Source organism: Micromys minutus, assembly GCF_963924665.1.
Source record: "Micromys minutus genome assembly, chromosome: 3".
NCBI lineage: Eukaryota > Metazoa > Chordata > Mammalia > Rodentia > Muridae > Micromys > Micromys minutus.
Genome location: NC_137972.1, coordinates 97,022,462 through 97,046,895, shown reverse-complemented (window position 1 = coordinate 97,046,895; position 24,434 = coordinate 97,022,462). Strand labels below are relative to the sequence as shown.

General features: G+C 35.9%; 1 protein-coding gene across 1 annotated transcript; it reads left to right on the top strand.

Annotated features, from left to right (window-relative positions):
* Nucleotides 1–22,714: 22,714 nt before the first annotated feature.
* On the top strand, nucleotides 22,715–23,612 carry LOC308418972 (inhibitor of growth protein 1-like; the record flags this gene model as incomplete). Its single annotated transcript, XM_080914468.1, has 2 exons — nucleotides 22,715–22,718; nucleotides 22,885–23,612. 2 exons carry the CDS (start codon nucleotides 22,715–22,717, stop codon nucleotides 23,610–23,612), a joined length of 732 nt encoding a protein of 243 aa, XP_080770594.1.
* Nucleotides 23,613–24,434: the final 822 nt, after the last annotated feature.

Sequence of the window (24,434 nt, the reverse complement as noted above, 5' to 3'; positions counted from 1 at the left end):
AAAGGACCTATATGAAAAGAACTTCTAACCTCTAAAGAAGGAAATCGAAGAAGATCTCAGAAAATGGAAAGATCTCCCATGCTCATGGATTGGAAGAATCAACATTTTAAAAATGGCCGTCTTACCAAAAGCAATCTACAGATTCAATGCAATCCCCATCAAAATTCCAAAGCAGTTCTTCACTGAGTTGGAAAGATCAATGTGCAGTTTTATTTGGAATAACAAAAGACCTAGAATAGCGAAATCCATCCTCAACAACAAGAAAACATCTGCGGGAATCACTATCCCTGACCTCAAGCTATATTACAAGACAATTGTGCTGAAAACTGTATGGTACTGGTACAGAGATAGGCACGTGGATCAATGTAATAGAATAAAAGATCCAGAAATGAGCCCTCACATATATGGTCACCTGATTTTTGACAAAGAAGCTGTAAACATTCAATTGAAAAGGACAGCCTATTCAACAAATGGTGTTGGTCCAACTGGCACTCAGCATGCAAGAGAATAAAAATAGACCCTTTCTTATCTCCTTGTACAAAGCTCAAGTGCAAGTGGATCAAAGATATCCACATTAAACCAGATACACTGAAACTATTAGATGAGATAGTCCGGAAAACCTTAGAACTCATAGGCACTGGAGAAAATTTCCTAAACAGAACACCAATAGCTGGAGCTCTAAGGTCAAAGATTGACAAATAAGATTTAATGTGATTGCAAAGTTTCTGTAAGGCTAAAGACACTATCATGAAAACAAAAAGGCAGCCAACAGAGTGGGAAAAGATATTTACCAACCCCTCATCAGACAGAGGCCTAATATCCAAGGTATACAAAGAACTCAAAAAGCGAGATACCAGAGAACCAAACAACCCTATTAAAAAATGGGGTACAGACTTAAACAAAAATTTCTCAACTGACGAATATTGAATGGCTGAGAAATATCTGGGGAAGTGCTCTACATCCTTAGCCATCAGGGAAATGCAAATCAAAACAACCCTGAGATTCCATCTCACACCAGTCAGATTGGCCAAGATCCAAAACTCAGATGACAATAGATGCTGGCAAGGATGTGGAGAAAGAGGAACACTTCTCCAATGCTGGTGGGGTTGTAAACTTATACAACCACTCTGGAAATCAGTCTGGCAGTTCCTCAGAAAAATGGACATAGTACTACCTGAAGACCCAGCTATTCCACTTCTGGGCATTTACCCCAGAGATACTGCAACACAACAAAGATACATGCACAACAATGTTCATTGCAGCTCTATTTACAATAGCTAGAAGCTGAAAAGAACTCAGATGTCCTTCAGTAGATGAATGGATACAAAAATTGTGGTACATTTACAGAATGGAGTACTACTCAGGTATCAGAAACAATGACTTTACCAAATTCCTAAAAAAAATGGATGCATCTAGAGTATCATCCTGAGTGAGATAACCCAGTCACAAAAGAACAGACATAATATGCAGTCACTGATAATGGGATACTAACTCCAGAATGCCCTGAACACCCCAGAAACAATTCACAGACTGTGTGAAGATCAAAACAAAAAAGAAAAAATATATATATTCTAATTAAAATAGAACTGTATCACATCCCCCTTTTTTTCCTACAGCCCCTTCCAGTTTCTCTCCTATCTTCTCAAATTAACAACCTCTTTTCCTATATTATTGTTACATATATACATATGTATTTGTATAGTTATCCACAAATACTTAATTACAACCTTATAAAAATGTGTTCCTATACTTTTATGCAAAATTGCTTAAAAATCTGTACATTTATCTTTGTTTTTGAAAATAAAGTTAAATAATGTAAAGAAAAAAATAAAAATAAAAGAAATAATTATAAAAAAAAGATGTATCAAAGGACTTTCCTTCATCTCATAAAATGATCATGTGGTTTTTTTTTTTCAGTCTGTATGGTGGACCTCATATACTAATTTACATATGCTGAAACATTAACATTCTTGTACTTCAGGAATGAAGCCTATTTGATTATGGTTGATGATTTGTATGATGTGATCTTAATTCGGTTTGCAAGTGTTTTCTTAAGAATTTTTCCATTTATTTTCAAATTAATCTCTAATTTTCCCTGTTTGTTGTATTTTTATGTGGTTATGGTATCATTGTAATGTGGCCCCATAAATAGAATCAGGTAAGGTTTTTCGATTTTTATTTTGTAGAATAATTTGTGTAGTACTGGGTAGTATCTTTTCTCAAAGTCTGGTGCAATTCTGTGATAAAACCATCTGGCCATGGACTTTCATTGTATGTTTTTATTTACTGCTTCTATTTCCACCCATAGAGTCTATAGGGCTACATATGCTGCTAATCAGTGTTTGATTGAATCTTGTTAGGGAAATAATATAAAAACTTTATTCAATTATCTGAAAACTTGGTAAAAGATTTAATGTATGTAAATACAATTCTCTAGATTTTCTTGGTGTCTCTTTTTATGTTTCTACTTTTACCCTCTTCTCTAACTTTGTTATTTGGTATCTTTGCTCTCTACCTTTTAGTGAATTTGGCTAAAGATTTATCAATCTTAATGATTTTCCACTGTTTATTTTTTTTACTGTTGTTTGCTTGTTTGTTTCTGCCATTTAGTTTGAAAAATTCTCTCTCTCTCTCTCTCTCTCTCTCTCTCTCATGCAGTCAGTCAGTGGTATGAAATTGACTTTTAGCACTTTCTTTGTGTCACAAAAATTCGAATATTGTATGCTTTTATTTTCATTCAATCTTAAAAAGTTGTTATTTAAATTTCTGCATTGATGAATTTTTTATTTAGTACTTAGTTGTTCAACTTGATTGTGTTTATAACCTCTCTGTTGTTTCCATTGTTGATTATAGCCTGCTTTAATCCATGGTAGTCACATAAGGTGCAGGGTGTTTTTGCATTTGTTGAGACTTGGTTTTAGTCCCATTGTGTAGTCAAGTTGGGGAAAATGAAATAAGGTGAGTAGGAAAGTTATATTCTTCTACATGTGTGTGAAATAATCTATAAGTATGTGTTTTCTACTGTTCTAGAAGCAGTGGGTTGGGGGAATTGAGTCAATAAATGAGATTGAGTAAATTCTCATTTAATGATCCACTTTATTCAGAGCACCAGGTAATTTATGTTCAGAAGCTTAAGAATAGTCACATGAGTGAAGAGGATAAGCTACATGTGACAGGCTTTCTGCACATGGCTGAAACATTCTTTTTATAAAGTTATATAAACAAATAAAAATAGCTAGTGTCAAAGAATAATCTTCTCTAAACTCTTTCTCATCCCCTTCCACTACAGCTGAAAGGGGCATTAAAATCCATTACATTGGCGATCAAAAGATTCCTGGCTTGGAGTTTTCTCACAAATATTCCGAAAACTCCTTACTTTACTTTATTCTTGGATAGTGTTCTCATTACCTTACTTTTTATTTACTTTTCAATAGCAGGACATCTGCAATAGCTTTGATTTGAGATACCACAAATAAGCCTAATTACTCTCTACTATATGAGAATCCTATGTGTAAGCAAAATTATAAATATAATATTATAGCAGTGAAAGCATTGTGTCTAACACCCTGTACCAAGAACAATTTGTTGCAAGGATCCAAATTTTTTCATTACTATTAGCTACATGGTTATATTGATCAAAGAATCTAAATAATAACTTGAAAATATACCCATATGATTAGTAGTTCTGGTATCATGTAGAATTCAAGTTCATATTTGCCTTTAATAGGAATATAAAAGTTGTAATGGAAACATATAAAATATTTGCATTTAGATTATATAATATAGATTAATAGGAGTATAAATGTTATAATCAAAACACATAGAATATCAGAATATAGAATGTAAATTGATAGGTATATAAATGTATTATACAAATAGGGAGTTATTTAAATCCCAATGAAGCTTAAAAGTAGTACCTACTTTAGTGACTGAGAATTCATTGCAGTCCCAAGGTTGGCATAAATTTAGTCATTGGAAAAGATAACAGAAACTTGATCTATCCAATCTACAACTTAATGCAAAGTTGGATGAAGAACATAAAATGACTGGTGTTCAGGGGCACTCACTATAAATGCACAGGTCAAAATCAGCTAGCATACTAAAAAAAATATTCTTCAGAAATATAGTATTGTGTTTTCTTCAATAAATTCATCGTTGGTGCATAGCGTCTTTAGTTGGCCAAAAGTGGGCAGGATTGACTTACTATATGGTCAATATATTATTTTGCTCTTTAGCTGTCATTTGTAATCTTGATGGTGACTACCATGGCTTCTATACCTCCTACTGTCATTCTTGATTGACCGGGGCCTGACGAGCTGAGAAGAAAGTCACATTATTTCAGTGGATATAACTGAAATAACAGAATCCTACCACACAGACATAAAAAGGGGAATGTTAATTCATCAGCTTGCTTCTGTAATAAAATTCCTTCAGGTCTATTACTGGAAATTATCCTAAAACACAAGCAGAATCCAAAATTATACCTAAGGGTTTATGTATTAACCATGATTGATGAATCAACACAGATATATACCTGTTGGGCAAAGATAAATAAGTAGTAATAGATGAAAGAATTTCTGGGTGATAAATCCCTCTTCCACCATTTATTGATGATGGGTCGTCATTAAAATAAGAATCTGAATAGGAAATGAGTGAAGCTTGTATAATTTTTGTAATTACAAATCTGTAAATGTAATTTGTTTCATAGAGTTCTATAACATTCTCAAGAATTAGTGGATTAGTAATTTTTAGTAAAAGAAAAACAGCATGGATCAAATTTCTATAATTGATGATATCAGGCCCTCTCCTAATTCATTGGTTGAAAAGGAAGTGTGAGATAAGTAATTAGTATTTCCTGGCCCTCGTGGTATAAATGAATCCATTCCATTGATTTTTCTTCTTGTGCTATAATACTTGTAGTAGACAATTTAGTAGGAAAGGTAAAGAAGTTTAAAAAAGTAAAGCATTCATATGGCACATGTCTCCTTTAATCTGGATTCAAGTAGCTTTACTTTTTTTTCTTGTTTTTTATTAGATATGCTATGTTTACATTTGGGATGTTATCCCTTTACCCTGCCCTGCTTCCATTTCCCATCCCTCTCAAGTTGCCTTCGAAAAGCTGCATTCCCTTCTCACCACCCCCCCCCATTCCCTTGTCATTCCCCTACATTGGGAAAATATGCCCTTTCTGGAAAAAAAGTCTATTCTCACATTGATGCCAGACACTGCTATCTTCAGCTCCATGCACAACTGGATCGATAGGACTCTCAAACTTGCACACAAAGGTTGGTGTTTTACTCCATGGGATTTTTGGAGGGTTTGGTTGGTTGATAATATTATATTTCCATGAGGCTGCAACCTCTTCCAGCTCCTTAGGTCCTTTTTTTTTATTAGCAACCTCATTGGGATCCCCGAGTTCAGAATGATGGTTAGCTGCAAGCATGGTCAGCTGTATCTATATGACTCTAGCCTAGTCCCAGAGGGGGCATCTCTGTCTGGTTCCTGCCAGTAAATACTTTTTGGGATCAGCTATAGTGCTTGGATTTGGTGACTACATATGTGTTGGATCCTCAGGTGAGGTGGCTTCTTTTAGAAAAAAGTTATCTTTTCTTCAATCCCTGTTCCTCTATCTGAACTTGCATTTCCTCCCTTTAGGGTTTTGTTCTCTTAAGAAGGACTAAGGCATCCCAATTTTTGCCTTCCTTCGTTTTGAGCTCCATAATGTCTGTCAATTATTTCTTGGGTATTGGGTATTTGGAGCTTTCTGGGGCTAGTATCCCTTTATTACTTACTGCATACTATGTGTGTTCTTTTGTAACTAGGTTACCTCACTCAGGATGATAGTCTCAAGTTCCAACCATTTGCCTACAAATTTCATGAAGTCATTGTTTGTAATAGATGAGTAGTAAGTACTTCATTGTGTAAATGAACCATCTCTGCATCTCTGGGATAAAGCCTACTTGATCATGGTGGATGATTGTTTTGATGTGTTCTTGGATTCGGTTCACAAAAATTTTATTGAGTATTTTTGCATTGATGTTCATGAGGGAAATTGGTCTGAAGTTCTCTTTCTTTGTAGTGTCTTTGTGTTGTTTAGGTATGAGCATAATTGTGGCTTCAAAGAACGAGTTGGGTAGATTTCCCTCTGTTTCTGCTTTGTGGAATTTTTGGAGAGTATAGGTATTAGGCCTTCTATAAAATTCTGATAGATAGAATTCTCAACTAAATCCATTTGGTCCTGGACATTTTTTTTGGGGGGGGGGGTTGGGAGGCTTTTGTTGACTGCTTTTATTTCTTTAGGTGTTATGGGATTGTTTAGATGACTTATCTGATCCTGGTTTTACTTTAGTACCTGGTATCTCTCTATAAAATTGCCCATTTCCTCCAGAATTTCCAGTTCTGTTGAGTATAGGCTTCTGTAATAGGGTTTGATTATTTCTTGAATTTCCTCAGTTTCTGTTGTATGTCTCCCCTTTCATTTCTGATTTTCTCTCTTTCCCCTCTAGTTAGTCTGGCTAAAGGTTTATTGATCTCCTTGAATTTTTTTGGAAAAAAAAAAAACTGCTCTTGGTGTGGTTGATTGTTTGTATAGTTCTTTTTGTCTCTATTTCACTGATTTCTGCTCTGAGTTTAATTATTTCCTGCTGTCTACTCCTCTCAAGTGTATCTGCTTATTTTTGTTCTAGAGCTTTCAGCTGTGCTGTCAAGGTACTAGTGTTCTCTCCAGAATCTTATTGGAGGCACTCAAAGTTATGAGTACTGCTTTCCTTGTATCCCATAAGATTGGATATGTAGTGGTGTCATTTTCATTAAATTATAAAAAAAAAAAAAAACCTTGATTTCTTTTTTGACCATGTTATGATTGACCAGAGAATTGTTCAGCTTCCATGTGTGTGTGGGCTTTTTGTTGTTTTTGTTGTTATTAAGGACAATGCTTGGAACATGGTGATCTGATAGAATGCATGGGAGTATTTTGATCTTTTTGTATTTGTTGAGGCCTGTTTTGTGGCTGTTTTGAGGTCAGTTTTGGAGAAGGTATTGTGAGGTTCTGAGAAGAAAGTATATTCTTTGGTTTCTGGATGAAATATCCTATAGATGTCTGTTAATTCCAATTGGTTCATAAGCTCTGCTAGTTTTTCAGTGTGTCTGTTCAGCTTCTGTCTCCATGATCTGTCCATTGATGAGAGTGTGGAGGTGATATATCCAACTATTATTGTGTGTGTTTCAATACATCCTGTGAACTTTAGAATTTCTTTTATAAATGTGGGTGACTTTGTATTTGGAGCATATATGTTTAAGTTTGAGAGTTCATCTTGATAGATTTTTCCTGTAATGAGGCAAAAGTGTTCTTCCTTAACTTTTTTGATAAATTTGGGCTGAAACTCTATTTTATTTGCTATTAGAATAGCTATTCCAGCTTATTTCCTGGGCCCATTTTCTTGGAAGTTTTTATTTTTTTTCCCCAGCCTTGTACTCTGACGTAGTTTCTGTCTTTGTATTTGAGATGAGCTTCTTGTATGCAGCAAAATGCTCAATCCAGTGTAATTATCCAGTCTGATAGTCTATGTCTTTTTACTGGGGAATTGAGTCCACTGATGTTAATAGAAATTATGGAATAGTGATTTTTTTTCCTGTTATTTTTGTTGTTAAGGGTGGACTTATGTTTGCGTGCTTTTCTTTTTTTGGTTTCTTTGCAAGATTATATTTTTGCTTTTTCTTGAGTGTAGTTTCCTTCCTTGTATTGATTTTTTCTATTTATCATCCTTTGTAGGAAAGGATTTGTAGACAGATATTGTGTAATTTGGTGTTGTCCTGAAATATCTTGGTTTCTCCATCATTGGTGATTGAGATTTTTGTTAGATATAATAACCTGGGCTGGCATTTTTGTTCTCTTAGTGTCTGTATGATGTCTGCCCAGGATCTTCTGGCTTTCATAGTCTCTGTTGAGAAATCTGGTGTAATTCTGACTGGTCTGCCTTATATGTTATTTGTGCTTTTTCCCTTACAGCTTTTAGGATTCTTTCTCTGTTTCAAATATTCATTGTTTTGATTATTACGTGTTGGGAGGAGTTTCTTTTCTGGTTCAATTTATTTGAAGTTCTGTAGGCTTCTTGTATGTTCATGGTCTTCTTGTTCTTAAGGGCAGGGGACTTTTCTTCTGTGATTTTGCTGAAGATATTTACTGTGCTTTTTAGTTGATATTTCTCTCTTTATTCTAAACCTATTTAGTTTGGGTCTCCTCATGGTGTTCTGAATATCCTGGACATTTTCTGCTAGGATCTGTTTGGTTGTTGCTTCTTCTCTGACTGTTTTGTCTATGTTCTTTATGTTGACTTTGGCCCCTGAGATCCTCTCTTCAATTTCTTGTTGTTTGTTGGTGATGCTCGCATCTAAAACTCCTGATTTCTTCTTTTGGTTTTCTATATCCAAAGTTTTCTCTTTTTGTATTTCTCTATTGTTTCTATTTCTATTTTCAATTCCTTTATGTTTGGTTGTGTTTTCCTGTAGTGTTTTGATTGATTTTTCCTGGTTCTCCTGTAATTGTTTAAGGGAGTTATTTATGCACTTCTCCAAGATTTCTGTCATCATGAAGTATGATTTTAAGTCTAAGTCTTGTTTTTCTCGTGTGTTTGGCAATCCACTATTTGCTGTGGTGGGAGAGCTGGATTCTCATGTTGCCAGGTTTTCTTTGTTTTTGTTACATAAGTACTTTAGATCTCCACTTATCATCTTGTTATCTGTAATTATAGGTGATCTTGTTGTCTCTGACTGGAGCCTGTCTCTCCTGTAGATCTGAGAACCTGTGAGCTCAGGAAGGAAATTGCTTCAGGGTGTTTGGCTCTTTGTAGGCAGCTAGTGAGTTCTGATTGCAGTGACTCTTTTCTGTCTCTGTGGGCTGTTGGATAAGCTCTCATGAGGCTATACTGGGAGCTCAGTCATGTGTTGGTGGGTCCTCAGTCTTGATAGCAGTCATCCTGCTCTCTCACAGGGCTGGAAATGACCTGATTTCAGAGTGAATCACTCTATCTGGCCTCCAGAGGCTCCTGGCTATCTCTCCCTGGACAGACTGAAGGGTATGTGGTAAGATTTCTGTGTACTCAGTCAAAAAATCACTTGCAAAGCTCTTGTGGGGTCTAAGCCATCTGGGGGCTGGTCCCAAGTCTTGATCTCAGTCACCTGGCTCTCTCACTGGGCCAGAGAAGACCTCATTCCACAGTTCACCTCCCAACTGCTCAGGAGATCACCAGGTGTTCCCTCCCAGGACAGCCAGAGAGGGTATGTGGCAGGCTTAGGGCTTACTGTGGACTCAGGTGGGAAAGAACTTGCAAGGCTTCTCTGGAACTCAGCCATGTGCAGGCAGGTAATGAGTCTTCTTTATCAGTTTATAAAATATTAAATTCATTTTTCTTAGCTCCTGCAGCTCTTCTGAGAACCCAGGGACCTGTGGGCATGCAGGCTGCCCATCCAGATGCAACAGGGCTGGGTCTGGCCTTCGGATGGAAATGTGCACCCCAGACACTTCAATGCTTGAACCATGAGAGTTCTCTGCAGCCTTTTTCAAGGTAGAACATGGGCAAAAGTTGACTGGTTCTTCTGCTTAGGGTGGAAAGCTTTGTTGCAGCTCTTCTGAGCACCTAGGGGCCTGTGCATGGGTGAGCCGCCTGTCCTGACACAACTGGGATGGGTCTCGGTAGTTCTATTCCTGACTTTGAAGTGTGATTAAGGAAATTGGCTTGTGAATCTCAGTAGAAAGTCCTTATGTGGAAAAATTGGAGGTTTGGGAACATGTTCATGAGATCATCCTGGACAAGGAAGGTGATATACATATTTTTTTCAACTACTTTTCATCTAAAGGCAAACAATTCATCAATATATATAATTAACCCAAAGGGAAGCTTTGCCACTACCGTGAGTCTGATCCAAAGAAGGCCCTAACATTCTTTCATTTCTGAAGCTTTTACATCAAGGCTGTGCCCAAAGAACAATATATGTTTAACCATGGATTTTTTTTGTACTAAAAGATTACTTTTATTTATGTGAAATTTTTTACACTGTCATATGACTGCAAAATATATTTTTAAAGATCTGTTCTCTTAAAAGATTTTTATCCTTAAAAGTCTTATTGGTTTTTGTGTTCTTACAACTTTATTTAAAAAAGACAGACAGGAACAGCAGAGATCCAGGAACGAGGCCTGGTGAGACTGCTCTGCGAGGAGTCTGGGAGTAGAGAGGTCTGGAACTAGTGCTCAGAAAGTGTGCCACCCCCCACCCCGATTGGTTCAGGGGAACAGGAACTCTGCCGTAGAGACTCAGTTTCCATCTGGAGGGCCTGTGCATGCAGAACAAATGCTCAGGCCATCTGCCACAGGGAATAGTGGAGATCCAGGGACGAAGGCCTGGTGAGACTGTGCTGCGAGTAGCCAGGGCACAGAGAGTTCTGGGGCGAGCACCCAGAAAGTGACCCCGAAGATTGGTTCAGGGGAGCAGGAACTCTGCTGTAGGGACTCAGCAGACCAATCAGAATCATACCCGAATTCCCAACAGAAACTATGAAAGCTAGAAGATTCTGGAGACACATCATGCAAACCTTAAGAGAACACAAGTGTCAGCAAAAGCTGCTATACCCAGCAAAACTTTCAGTCACCACAGATGGAGACACCAAGATATTTCAGGACAAAACTAAATTTACACAGTATCTGACCACAAACCCAGCACTACAATGAATTATATGTGGAAAACCAAATACAAAAAGATAAACTACATTCTAGTAAAAACAAAAAATTACCTAAGCAAGAAAACCAAAAGAAGAAAGACACACAGGCACAACCCTCTAAAAGCAAAAATAGCAGGAAACAGCAACCACTATTCTTTAATATCTGCTAACATAAATGGACTTAATTCCCCAATAAAAAGATATAGGATATCACACTGGATACATAAACAGAATTCAGAATTTTGCTGCATACAGTAAACTCATCTCAGAGACAAAGACAGACACTATCCCAGAGTAAAATGTTGGGGAAAAAACTTCCAAGCAAACAGCCCCAAGAAGCAAGATGGAGTGGCCATTCTAATATCAAGTAAAGTAGATTTTCAACCAAAAGTTATCAAAAAAGATAAGGAAATACACTTTTTACTCATTACAGGGAAAATTTGTCAGGAAGAACTCTCAATCCTTAAAAAATATGTTCCAAATACAAAAGCACCCATATTCATAAAAGAAACCCCACTAAAGCTCAAAAAAAATACATTGCACCTCACACAATAATAGTGGAAGACCTCAACACCCCACTCTCACCAATGGACAGATCATGGAAACAGAAACTGAACAAAGGACACAGTGAAACTATCAGAGGTTATGAACCAATTGGAATTAATAGACATCTACAGAACATTTCATCCTAAACCAAAGGAATACACCTTCCCATCACCTCATGGCACCGTCTAAAAAAATTAAGCATATAATCAGTCACAAGACAAGCCTCAATAGACATAAGAAGATTGAAATACTCCCATGCATCCTTTCAAATCACCATGGTCTGGGAGTGGTCTTTAATAAAAACAAAGACAAGAAAAACCCCATATAAACATGGAAAGTAAATAATGCTCTATTAAATGATAACATGGTAAAAGAAGAAATAAAAAAGAAATTAAGGATTTTCTAGAATTTGATGAAAATGAAAACACAACATACTCAAACCTATGGGATGCAATGAAAGCAGTACTGAGGGGAAATCTTATAGCTCTGAGTGCTTTCAAAAAGAAAGTGGAGAGAGCATACACTAGCAACTTGACAGCACAGTTGAGAGCTCTGGAACAAAAGGAAGCAGATATACCCAAGAGGAGTAGATGACAAGAAATAATCAAATTAAGAGCAGAAATTGACCAAATAAAAGCAAAAAGGACAATTCAAAGAATCAACAAAACCAAGAGCTGATTCTTTAAGAAAATTAACAAGATTGATAAACCCTTAGTCAAACTAACTAGAGGGCAAAGAGAGAGAGTATCCAAATTAACAAAGTCAGAGAGGAAACTGGAGATATACCTGAAACTGAGGAAATTCAAGAAATCATCAAATCCTACTACAAAAGCTTATAGTCAACAAAGCTGGAAAATCTGGAGAAAATGGATGAATTCCTAGACAGATACCAGATATTAAAGTTAAATCAGGACCAGGTAAACCATCTAAATAATCCCTTAACACCTAAAGAAATAGAAGCAGTCATCAATAGCCTCCCAACCAAAAAAGGCCCAGTCTAGATGTGTTCATTGCAGAATTCTATCAGACATTTATTGACAACCTAATACCAACACTTTTCAAACTATTCCAGAAAATAGAGTCAGATGGAACACTACCTAATTTTTTAAGGCCACAGAAACTCCCATTCCTAAACAACACAAAGGTCCTACAAGGAAAGAGAACTTCTACAGCTGATAAACAAGTTCAGCAAAGTGGCTGGCTATAAAATTAACTCAAACAAATCAGAACTTCAAATCTCGAAGGACATCGAGGAAGATCTCAACTAATGGAAAGATCTCCCATGCTCATGGATTGGAAGGATCAACATTGTAAAAATGGCCATCTTACTAAAAGTATGCTACAGATTCAATGCAATTCCCATCAAAATCCCTACCCAATTCTTCATAAAGTTGGAAAGAGGGATGTGCAATTTCATCTGGAATAACAAAAGACCTAAAATAGCAAAATCTATCCTCAACAACAGCAAATATATATATATATATATATATATATATATATATATATATATATATATATATATATTCAGGAATCACCATCCTTGACCTCAAGCTATATTGCAAGGCAATTGTGCTAAAAAGTGCATAGTACTATTACAAAGATGGGCATGTGGATTAATGGAATAGAATAGAATATCCAGAAATGAGTCCTCACATATATGGTCACTCCATTTTTGACAAATGAGCTGTAAACATTCAATGGAAAAAGAACAGCCTCTTCAACAAATGATGTTGGTTCAACTGGCACTCAGCATGCAAAAAAATGAAAATAGACCCTTTCTTATCTCCTTGTACAAAGCTCAAGAGCAAGTGGACCAAGGTCTCCACATTAAACCAGGTACACAGAAACTATTAGAAGAGAAAGTAGGAAAAACCTTAGAACACATAGGTACAGAAGCAAATTTCTTGAACAGAACACCAATGGTTCATGCTCCAATGTCAAGTATCGACAAATGGGACTTAATGAGATTGCAAAATATCTGTAAGGCTATGGACATTGTTGAGAAAACAAAATGACAGCCCACAGATTGGGGAAAGATCTTTACCAACCCAACATCTGATAAAGGTCTAATATCCAATATATACAAAGAACTCAAGAAGTTAGATGCCAGAAAATCAAACAGACCTATTTAAAAATTGCATATACAGCTAAACAAAAAATTCTCAACTGAGGAATATTGAATATCTGAGAAGTATCTAAGGAAGTATTCATGAATTCCTTTGTTCTCTACAAACATATAAGTCACAGAGAAGCTATAAAAAAGGAGTGAGAAAGAGGAAGTATGAACATGCAAATTCAGAAATCTAAATGTAAGGGATATGGGGGTTGCAATAGAATAATCTACTTCAGCCTGACATCTTATTGAGATCATTGAACATAGCAATCTGACACTCAACTCAAAATTTAGTGGGAATTATTTTACTTGAATGATTAATAAATTTTTATGTAATACTTAGTGATAAATCACTTATCTATATCCTTAAATCTCTGGGGGTTGATCCCATCTCTACACATTTACAAAATTTGATAAATTGTTAGATTATGAGTCTTAAAAATTTTTCATGCAAAGGCATAATTTACTATAACTACATATATAAGTTAATAATTAATATAATAAACAAAATCATAGTTATAATTATAAATATATATAAAATATTTAATAAATATTGTGTTGAGACACAATGTATACAAAAGCACTTTATATAATAGTAGTACATAGGGAATGACACATCAATGACTGACTTTTCTTTTAGTTTGTTTTCTTTTTTATCAGGGTAAATACATAGAGAATCTTAAAAAGGCCCTGCATACCCAACCTTGCACCATCTATTCAACCCTTTTCATATATCTAATATCCTAGCCCTCTCAACTTTACAATGTTGCATTAAATTTGCCCAAACTGTACCTCTGTCATTTTATTTCCAATAATTTCTTCTGCCATTTAAAATCATTAATAAGTCATCACTCATGTCCCATATGATTCTTTTCTTGATAGTTATGAAACTGCATATTGGAGAAGAAATTCTGTAATGTGGAGTCACAAATTTCTTAATCTTATTATTTTTATCTTTTATATATAATAAGCAAGACCTAAATTAACCTTATTAGGATTCTGCTTAAAGTGGAAAATTTAACAGCCGAGCCATCTTAAACTAATGTTAAAAACATTAACATTTAGCAGATTACCTTAACCAGTTTTTCGGAATAAACAATTTTTTAATATCTTATTTATTTGATGATTTATGTATTGACATTTTAAATATTATCTTTATTCCCTGTTCTCTCTCTCCTGTCCCTCCTCCTCCTTCTTCTGTGTGGATGTTTCCCCCTCCTACTCACCCACTTCTACCTCAACATCCTGACTTTCCCTTACACTGGAAAAATGAGACTTCACAGGAACAAGAGTTCTCTTCCTATTGATGCCAGAAAATGCTATTCTCTGCTACACATGTAGCTGAAGCCATGGGGACCCCCCATGTGTACTGTTTGGTTGGGGATATAGCTCCTGGGCATCTGGAGGGTGTGGATGGTTGATACTGTTTTTCTTTCTGTTTTTTAAGATATATTTATTTTATATATGTGAGTACACTGTAACTGTCTTCAGACACACCAGAAGAAGGCATCAGATCCTATTACAGATGTTTGTGAGCCACCATATTGTTGCTGCGAATTGAACTCAGGACCTCTGGAAGAGCAGTCAGTGCTCTTAACCACTGAGCCATCTCTTCAGCTCCCATTGATTTTCTTTCTATGGGGTTGCAAACCACTTCAGCTCCTTCAGTCCTCATATTTATTTTACAGTCATTGAATCAAATGGCTTTATAACATTTTCTTATAAAAGCCTGCCTTTTTATCTTAAGCTTTCCCCTAAAAGTAATGAAATTATCACTTCCTGGGGAACATAGCATAAAATAATAACCATATGAAGCATTTCAAATCAACGCAAATGAAAACTAACGAGTGACAAGTTTTGTATATATAAACTAATGGATGAAGCCTGCTGCTCAAAGCATTCTTCGTGCTGCCATGGTTTATTATGCTTTTTTATAACTTTTTTGTTCTGTTCCTAATATTTGAAATAGGAGCAGCTGCATCCTTTGTATCCTCTATCTATGTAGTATAAACCTTTTGAGAATAAAGACTTTTTCTTTCCATCCTATTCACATGAAATCTCTACTACTTAGATGTTAAAAATTCTAGAAATTCAGGAAACACTTATGTGAATCTGTTGACTTTAGCAGATTATTCCTCAGACATGATACTTGATGGATTTCTCTGAGTGTTCTCTTTGTGGAATGAATATACATTAGAACAGTGAAAAGCAATTACTCCTAAATATAGAAAGAAATAACCAGAACTAAGTAATTAACATGAAAATTGGTATTAATATTTGAAATGTCATTAACACAAGAGAAAGTAACCTATTTATAATGCTAAAAAAAAAACAAGTAAAAGAGGATTAACAAGGTATTAACTAAAGCAGAAAAATTCAGTGATATTCAACCATATGACAGTAAGTGGAAAAATGAATTACACGTGTGAAGAACATTTAGAATAATAAAAGATATCTGTTTTCTGCACTCAGATTTATTGTAACCTACTGAAATGATAGCAATTGCTAAAGCAAGAGAACAATTAATTTAAAGTAATTTTGCTATTACTTTCATCACTGATTTTCAAATGCTCATATTTGTAAGAAACAATGAGTAATCTTATATTGAATTTTCTTATAGAGTAGGTCTTAGTGTTAGAAATGGGACATGCAAGTCTAAATGTTGAGTAAGCCCTCAGGTACAGTATTTAAACTATGCTTTGATCAAATTGGAACTGGCCTACAGAATACAACTGTACTGAATAAAGTTTTTTTTTCTTTCAATAAATCTTCCATAGACTTCTTAAGCTATCCATTTTAAATATCATAAAACCCACTGAGCACAATCCAAAAACTTGTATGATTCAATATGGTCCTCAGATATCTACCCAACAGTGTAAACTTTATGATGAAAACAGAGGCCCTTGGAAAAGTCCAGGTTCCATTTGTGTTGTGTATTTTGAGATATAAAACAGAAATGTCTTGTGATTTCTGTTCAACCTCACTGCCCTCCAACTGCAAAATATTGTCTGCATATTAACACATGAATAAAAAGTGTAGAAGCATTTCTTCTGAACTGAGACTTTTTTTTTACAAAGCAACTATTAATAACTAAAGTAGAATACAAAGACTTTTTTTCATCATTTGGTCTTTCTGTCAATAAGAATTATCTTGTACAAATTTGAAATTTCAATTACATCAATATAGACATGAATAACTAAGAATAGAGAGATTTTAAAAGCCATTAGTGTCCTGTTCAGGAAACTTCCCCCTCTGTATACAGCTATTTCCAACTTTCTCTTCTATTAGATTCAGTGTAACTAGTTTTATGTTGAGGTCTTGATCCACTTGGACTTGAGCTTTGTACATGCTGATAAATATTGATCAATGTACATATAGACCACCAGGCAGTCCAGCACCATTTTTCAAAGATACTTTTTTTTAACCACTGAATGCTTTTGGCTTTTTTTTGTCAAAGATCAAGTGTCCATAGGTGTGTGGATTTATTTCTACATCTTTTATTCAGTTTCACAAATTGATCTGTCTCTTTATCAATTCTGTGCTCTTTTTATCAATATGACACTCTCATGATATCAGGAATGATGACTCCCCTAGAATTATTCTATTACTGATAACTGTTTTTACTATCCTGGGACTTTTGATTTTCCATATGAAGATAGAAGTACTCTTTTCATATCTGTGGAGAATTATGTTGGAAATTTGATGGTGATTGCATTAAATTTGTATATATCTTTTCATAAGAAGGTTATTTTCAGTATGTTAATCCTATCAATCTATAACCGTGGAAGACTTTTCCATTTTCTGAGGTCCTTTTCTCTTTCTTTCTTCTTGAAATACAGATCTTTAGTTTTCATGGTTAGAGTAAACCAAGATATTTTACTTTGTTTGCAGGTATTGTGAAGGGTGTTGATTTTCTAAATATCTTTATAAGCCCACTTATTGTTTGCACATAGGAGAGCTATTCTTTTTATTGGGTTCAATTTGTATCTAGCCATGTTGCTATAAATGTTTCTCAGCTGCAGATTTCTCTCATAAGTTTGGGATAAGGGGTTGCTTATATATACTATCATATCATCTGCAAATAGTGATACCTTGACTTCTTCCTTTTCAATTTGTATCATCTTGAGCTCCTTTTATTTTCTTATTGCTCTAGTTAGAGCTTAAAAAAAACAGGAGTAGTTAGAGAGTGGGAAGCCTTGACTTGTTCCCGAATTTAGTGGGATTGCTTCAAGTTTCTTTCCATTTAATTTGATATTGGTTGTTGGCCTATTGTGGTTAAGTCTTTGCCATGAATTTCTGATTTCTCCAAGACTTTTAATTTGAAGTGGTACTAAATTTTATCAAAGGCATTTTCTTTTTCTAATGAGATAATCATGTGATTTTTTTCCTTTGAGTTTGTATAGTGGATTACCTTGATGAATAGTTGTATATTTAACACTCTGTGCATCTATTCCATTAGAGATTATTGGAGAGTTTAGGTAGTTTACCTAATCTTGATTTAACTTTGGTACATGTCTAAAAAATCATCCATTTCACCTAGATTTTCCAGTTTTGTTAAGTATAGGATTTTGTAGTGGTCCTGATGATTTTTTAAATTTCTCCAGTTTCTGTTGGTATATTTTCTTATTCATGTCTGATTTTATTTGGATACTTTTTCTGTCCCATTTAATGCCATTTAGTTTGGGTAAGAGTTTATCTGTGTTGTTGATTTTCTGAAAAACCAACTATTGGATTTGTTGATTCTTTGTATCATTCTTTTTGTTTCCAATTGGTTAATTTTAGCCCTGAAGTTGACTGTTTATTACTATCTGCCCCTCTTGAGTGTGTTTGCTTCTTTTTGTTCTAGAGTTTTCAGGAGTGTTGCTACATTGCTATTATAGGGTCTCTTCAATTTCTCTATGTAGGCTCTTAGTGCTATCATTTTTCTTCTTAACATTGTTTTTAAATGCTGTTCATTCAATTTCATTGTATTCCAGAATGTCTTTAACTTATTTCTTACCTGTCTACATTATCACTGAGTAGAGAGTTGTTTGGTTTCTGAGTTCATTGACTTTCTGTTGTTTCTGTAATTACTGAAAGCAAGCCTTAGTCTGTGCTGTCTGATGGAATTCTTGGGATTATTTCTACCTTCTTATATCTGTTGAGGCTTCTTTTGTCCAATTATATGTTCAGTTCTGAAGATTCCATGAGGTACTGAGGAGAAGATATATTCTTTTGCTTGGGGGTAAGGTATTATGTGTATATCTGCTAAATCCATTTGGTTTATAAGTTCTGGTACTTTCAATGTGTTTCTGTTTAGATTCTGTTTCAATGACCTGTACTTTGGTGAGAGTAAAGATTGAAGTCACCCACTATTATTCTTTGAGATTCAACTTGTGTTTTGAGCTTTGGTAAAGTTTCGTTTCCATTTATTGTGATTGAGAGTTTTGCTGGGTATAGCCGCCTGAGTTTGGCATCTGTGGTCTCTTAGCATCTGCATGACATTTGTTCAGGATATTCTGTCTTTTAAAGTAACTCTTGAGAAGTATGATTTGATTCTGAAGGGTCTGTTTCTATTTGGTCATGTTCCCTTACAGCTTTAATATTCTTTCTTTGTTGAATACCTTTAGTGTTTTGATTACTGTGTGACAGGATTAATTTCTTTTTAGGCTGAATTTATTTGGTGTTCTGTGGCCTTTTTATGTGTTTATATCCATCTCTTTCTTTTAGTTAAGTTTTGTCTATAATTTTATTGAAGACATTTTCTGGTTCTTTTAATTTTACTCTCTTCTATTGCTATTATTCTTTTTATCATTTTTATTGAATATTCTATGTATTTTCATTTCACATGTTATCTCCTTTCTAAGTCCTCTCCCATTTCACACTCTCCCTCACTTTGCTTCCATAAAGATGCTCCCATTCCCAACCACCCATTCCTACCTCATCACCTTAGCATTCCCCTAGAGTGGGGAAATAAGCTTTCACTGGACCAAGGGCTTTTCCTCCCATTGATGCCAGACATAACAAATTGGAGTCATGGGTCTCTACATGTGTACTAAGTGGTTGGTGATTTAATTTCTTAGTGCTCTGCAGGGTTTGGTTGGTTGATATTGTTTTTCCTTCCATGGGGTTGCAAACCCTGTCAGCTCCTTCAGTCTTTTCTCTAGTTCCTTCACTGGAGTCCCTGTGCTCAGTAAAAAATGGTTAGCTGCAAACATCCTCATCTGTATTAATATGGCTCTGGTAGGATCTCTAAGGAGACATTCATATCAGGCTCCTGTCAGTAAGCACTTCTTGACATCAGCAATAGTTACTGGATTTGATGGCTTCATATGGGCTAGATTCCCATGTAAGGCAGTCTCCAGATGATTTTTTCTTTAATCATTGCCCATTCTTTGTCCCTTTATTTTCTTCTATGAGTATTTTTATTCTCCCTTCTAAGAAGGACTGAAAGTTCTTATGTTTGGTCTTTTCATTGTGTCCCAATGAAAAGAAGCTTTTTCACTTTTGCATTTTCTTTGACCATTGTATAAGTATTTTCTACACATGCGATTCTCCAACTCTTCCAAATAGAAGATGGAGAGAGCATACACTAGCAATTTGAGAGTACAGTTGAAAGCTCTAGAACAAGAAGATCAGACATATCCAAAAGGAGTAGAAGGAAGGAAGTAATCAAATTCAGAGCAGAAATAACTAACTAGATAAACAAAAACTTAAAAAAAAAAAATCAACGAAACCAGGAGCTGGTTCTTTGAGAAAATTAACAAGATTGATAAATCTTTAGCCAGACTAACTAGAGGGCAAAGAGAGAGTATCCAAATTAACAAAATCAGAAACAAAGGGGGAGATATAACTGAAACTCAGGAATTTCAAGAAATCATCAGATCCTATTTCAAAAGCATATACTCAACAAAACTTAAAACTATGGAGGAAATGGATAAATTCCTAAACAGATACTAGATACCAAAGTTAAACCATGACTAGAAAAGCCATCTAAACAATCCCATAAAACCTGAAGAAATAGGTGCAGTTATCAAAAGCCTTCAAACCAAAAGAGCCCAGGACCAGATGGGTGCAGTGCAGAATTCTATCAGACATTTATTGACGACCTAATACCAATACTATCCAAACTATTCCATAAAATAGAGTCAGATGGAACACTACCGAACTCATTCTTAGAAGCCATAATAACTCTGATTCTAAACCACGCAAAAATCCTACGACAAAAAGAGAAAATTTCAGACCAATCTGCCTTCTGTACATTGATGCAAAAATGCTCAATCAAATCCAAGAATACATCAAAACAATCATTCACCATGACCAAGTAGACTTTAAATTTGGGATGCAGGGATGGTTTAATATAGGAAAACCCATCAAGTAATCCACCATATAAACAAACTAAATGAAAAAAAAAAAAAAAAAAAAAAAAAAAAAACCCATATGGTCATCTCACTAGATGCTGAGAAAGCACTTGACAAAATTCAACACCCTTTCATGTTAAAAGTCTTGGAAAGAACAGGAATCCAAGGCCCATACCTAAACATAATAAAAACAACAAACAGCAAACTAATAGCCAACATCAAACTAAACAGTGAGAAACTTAAATCAATCCCACTAAAATCAGGGACTCCACAAGGCTGCCCACTCTCCCTTTACCAACATAATAATGGAAGTCCTGGCCAGAGTAATTAGACAGCAAAAGGAAGTCAAAGGGAAACATTTTGGAAAGGGAAAAGTAAAAATATCACTATTTATAGATAACATGATAGTATACATAAGTGACCCCAAAAATTCCACCAGAGAATTTTTACTGCTGATAAGAAACTTTAGCAAAATAGCATGATATGAAATTAACTCAAACAAATCAGTACCCTTCCTTTACTCAAAGGACAAACATGCTGAGAAAAAAATTAGGGAAAAGATACCCTTCACAATAGTCACAAACAATATGAACCTTGGTGTGACTCTAACTAAGCAGGTGAAGGAACTGTATGACAACAATTTCTAATCTCTGAAGAAGTAAATTGAAGAAGATCTCAGAAGATGAAAAAAAATCACCAGTGCTGCTGGATTGGAAGGATCTACATTGTAAAAATGGCCATCTTACCAAAAGCAATTTACAGCTTCAATGCAATCTCCATCAAAATTTCAACTCAATTCTTCATAGAGTTGGAAAGAACAATTTGAAAATTCATCTGGAATAACAAAAAAATCCCTAGAATATTGAATTATATTCTCAACAACAACAAAATTTCGGCAGGAATCACCATCCCTGACCTCAAGCAATATTGCAAGGCAATTGTGTTAAAAAACCGCATGGTACTGGTACAGAGATAGGTAGGTAGATCAATTGACCAGAACAGAAGATACAGGAATGAACTCTCACACATAAGATAACTTGATTTTTGACAAAGGAGCTGTAAACATTCAATGGAAAAAAGGACAGCTTTTTCAACAAATGGTGTTGGCACAACTGGCACTCAGCATGAAGAAGAATGAAAATAGATCCTTTCTTATCTCCTTGTGCAAAGCTCAAGAGTAAGTGGATCAAAGATGTTACACTTTATTTTACATGTACTTTATGCTCATTGTAACTATTAAGTTTTCAAGGCATACTATCAAACCTTGAAAAAAAATCAAGTACTGACTAAAAAATATATTCATATAGTTTTATGTAAAAATTATGTTAAAATCTGAAAAATAAGTACTGACAAAAATGTATAATTTTAAGCAAAAAAATGTTTAAAATCTGTACATTTATCTTTGTTTTGTAAAATAAAGTTGTTTAAAAAAAAAAAGATCTCCACATTAAAACAGGTACAAAGAAACTATTAGAAGAGAAAGTGGGGAATTCTTCGAACACATAGCCACAAGGAAAATTTTTCTGAACAGAATACAAATGGCTTGTGCTCTAAAATCAAAGATTGAGAAATGGGATTTAATGAGATTGTAATATTTCTGTAAGGCTAGGGGCACCGTCAAAATAAACCAAAACATCAGCCAACAGATTGGAAAAAAGCCTTTACCAATCTCACATCTGACAGAGGTCTAATATCCAATATATACAAAGAATTCAAGAAGTTAAGACTCCAGAGAATGGAACAATCCTATGAAAAAATGGGGTATAGAGCTAAACATCGAATGGCTGAGAAGCATCTAAGGAAATGCTCAACATCCCTAGTTATCAGGGAAATGCAAATCAATAAAATAAAACCTGAGATTCCACCTTAAACCAGTCAGAATGGCTAAGATTAAAAACTCAGATGAGGCACTTTCTGGCTGCTGGGCCATGGCTGGGAGACTGCTGTGCTTGCCTTCTCACCTCTGGCACCCTGCAGGAGGCTTCTCCTCTTTCCCTAGGCATGAGTAAGCAGGAGGTGCCTCTGTGGGAACTGCAGGTAGGTGTGTTGGTTGCTGTCCTTCTGAAGCCCGGGCCTGTGCGGCCAATGAGGGCCCTAGAATATTCTAGTCCTTGCTCAGAACTTACGTTGCAGACCGAGTTTTTGATGATCGCCTGGTACTTTGGATGTAGAAGAGTCCGAAAGGAGGATTTATGAGATCCTAAAGGAGTTGGATGACTACTATGAGAAGTTCAAACGGGAGACGGACGGCACCCAGAAGAGGCGGGTGCTGCACTGCATCCAGAGGGCCCTGATCCGAAGCCAGGAGCTGGGCGATGAGAAGATCCAGATCGTGAGTGAGATGGTGGAGCTGGTGGAGAACCACAGCAGGCAAGTGGACAGTCACGTGGATCCCTTAGAAGCTCACCAGGACATCAGTGATGTCACTGGCGGCGACAGCAAGGCAGGCCAGGACAAGTCGAAGAGCGAAGCGATCACACAGGCAGATAAGCCAAATAACAAGCGGTCCCAGAGGCAGCGAAACAATGAGAATCGAGAGAACGCCTCTAATAATCACGACCATGATGACATCACCTCAGGAACACCCAATGAGAAGAAAGCAAAAACCTCAAAGAAACGCTCCAAGGCCAAAGCACAGAAGGAAGCGGCTCCTGCAGACCTTCCATCTTCCATCGACCCCAATGAGCCCACGTACTGTCTGTGCAATCAGATTTCTTACGGAGAGATGATCGGCTGTGACAATGATGAGTGCCCCATCGAGTGGTTCCACTTTTCTTGTGTGGGACTCAACCATAAACCAAAGGGCAAGTGGTACTGCCCCAAATGTCACGGGGAGAGTGAGAAGACCATGGACAAAACCCTGGAGAAGTCCAAGAAAGAAAGGGCTTACAACAAGTAGTTAGTGCACACTCACCCGTGACCAATGGATAACAAAACCCACAGTGTATTTATGATGTCGCTGCCTTTTCGGGAGTATGAGGACAGTCAGATGAGTATTTTTTAGAGATGTTAGAAATGGATCCTCTCCTCCGGATGATGGAAACAGCCTGTGTCTTCGTGGTGTTCCTTGTTTCCAGACTGGGTCTGCAGTGCAGCAATTTAAAAACTACAAATACAGGTTCGAATTAAACATGTCCGCAAGTGTCAGACTGATTCATGGGGTTGGGGAGTGACTTGGAAGTAACCTAACAGAATTGGAAAGAAGAGATTTAATTTGGCTGCTTTAACAAAAATGTTATGGTTTAGAAAAAAAAAAAAAAAAAAAAAGAGCCAGGTTGCAGAAGTACAGCATGTGTGCTTCCTGCTGCCATAATGCATATGCACACAAGTCAGTGGTTTAAAGTCTAAATGTTAATACTTTTTAAAGAGGTAGATGGGTAAATTTTACATGACATATTTTATACATGGCCTATTCCCCAACTGGCCATTTTTAATGACTGGGTACATTTTTAATAGGTCAGAAGTAAGTGGTCCAGGCAGTGGGTCCAAGTCTTGCCTTTGCTACCCTAGGTCATGGTGAATCCACCTTTAACGTATATGAAATGTATAAATGTACATTTCCCAGCCGCCTCACCCCTGCTGTATCATAACCGGAAGTGCAGCCTGGTGCTGCCCTGAAGCCAAGGTGCACTTCCTGCAGCGTGTGTGAGCTGTATAGATGTTGCGTCAAGAAATAAACGAAACTCGGCCAGTTTGTTTCTTTAGCATTTAATTTTAACAT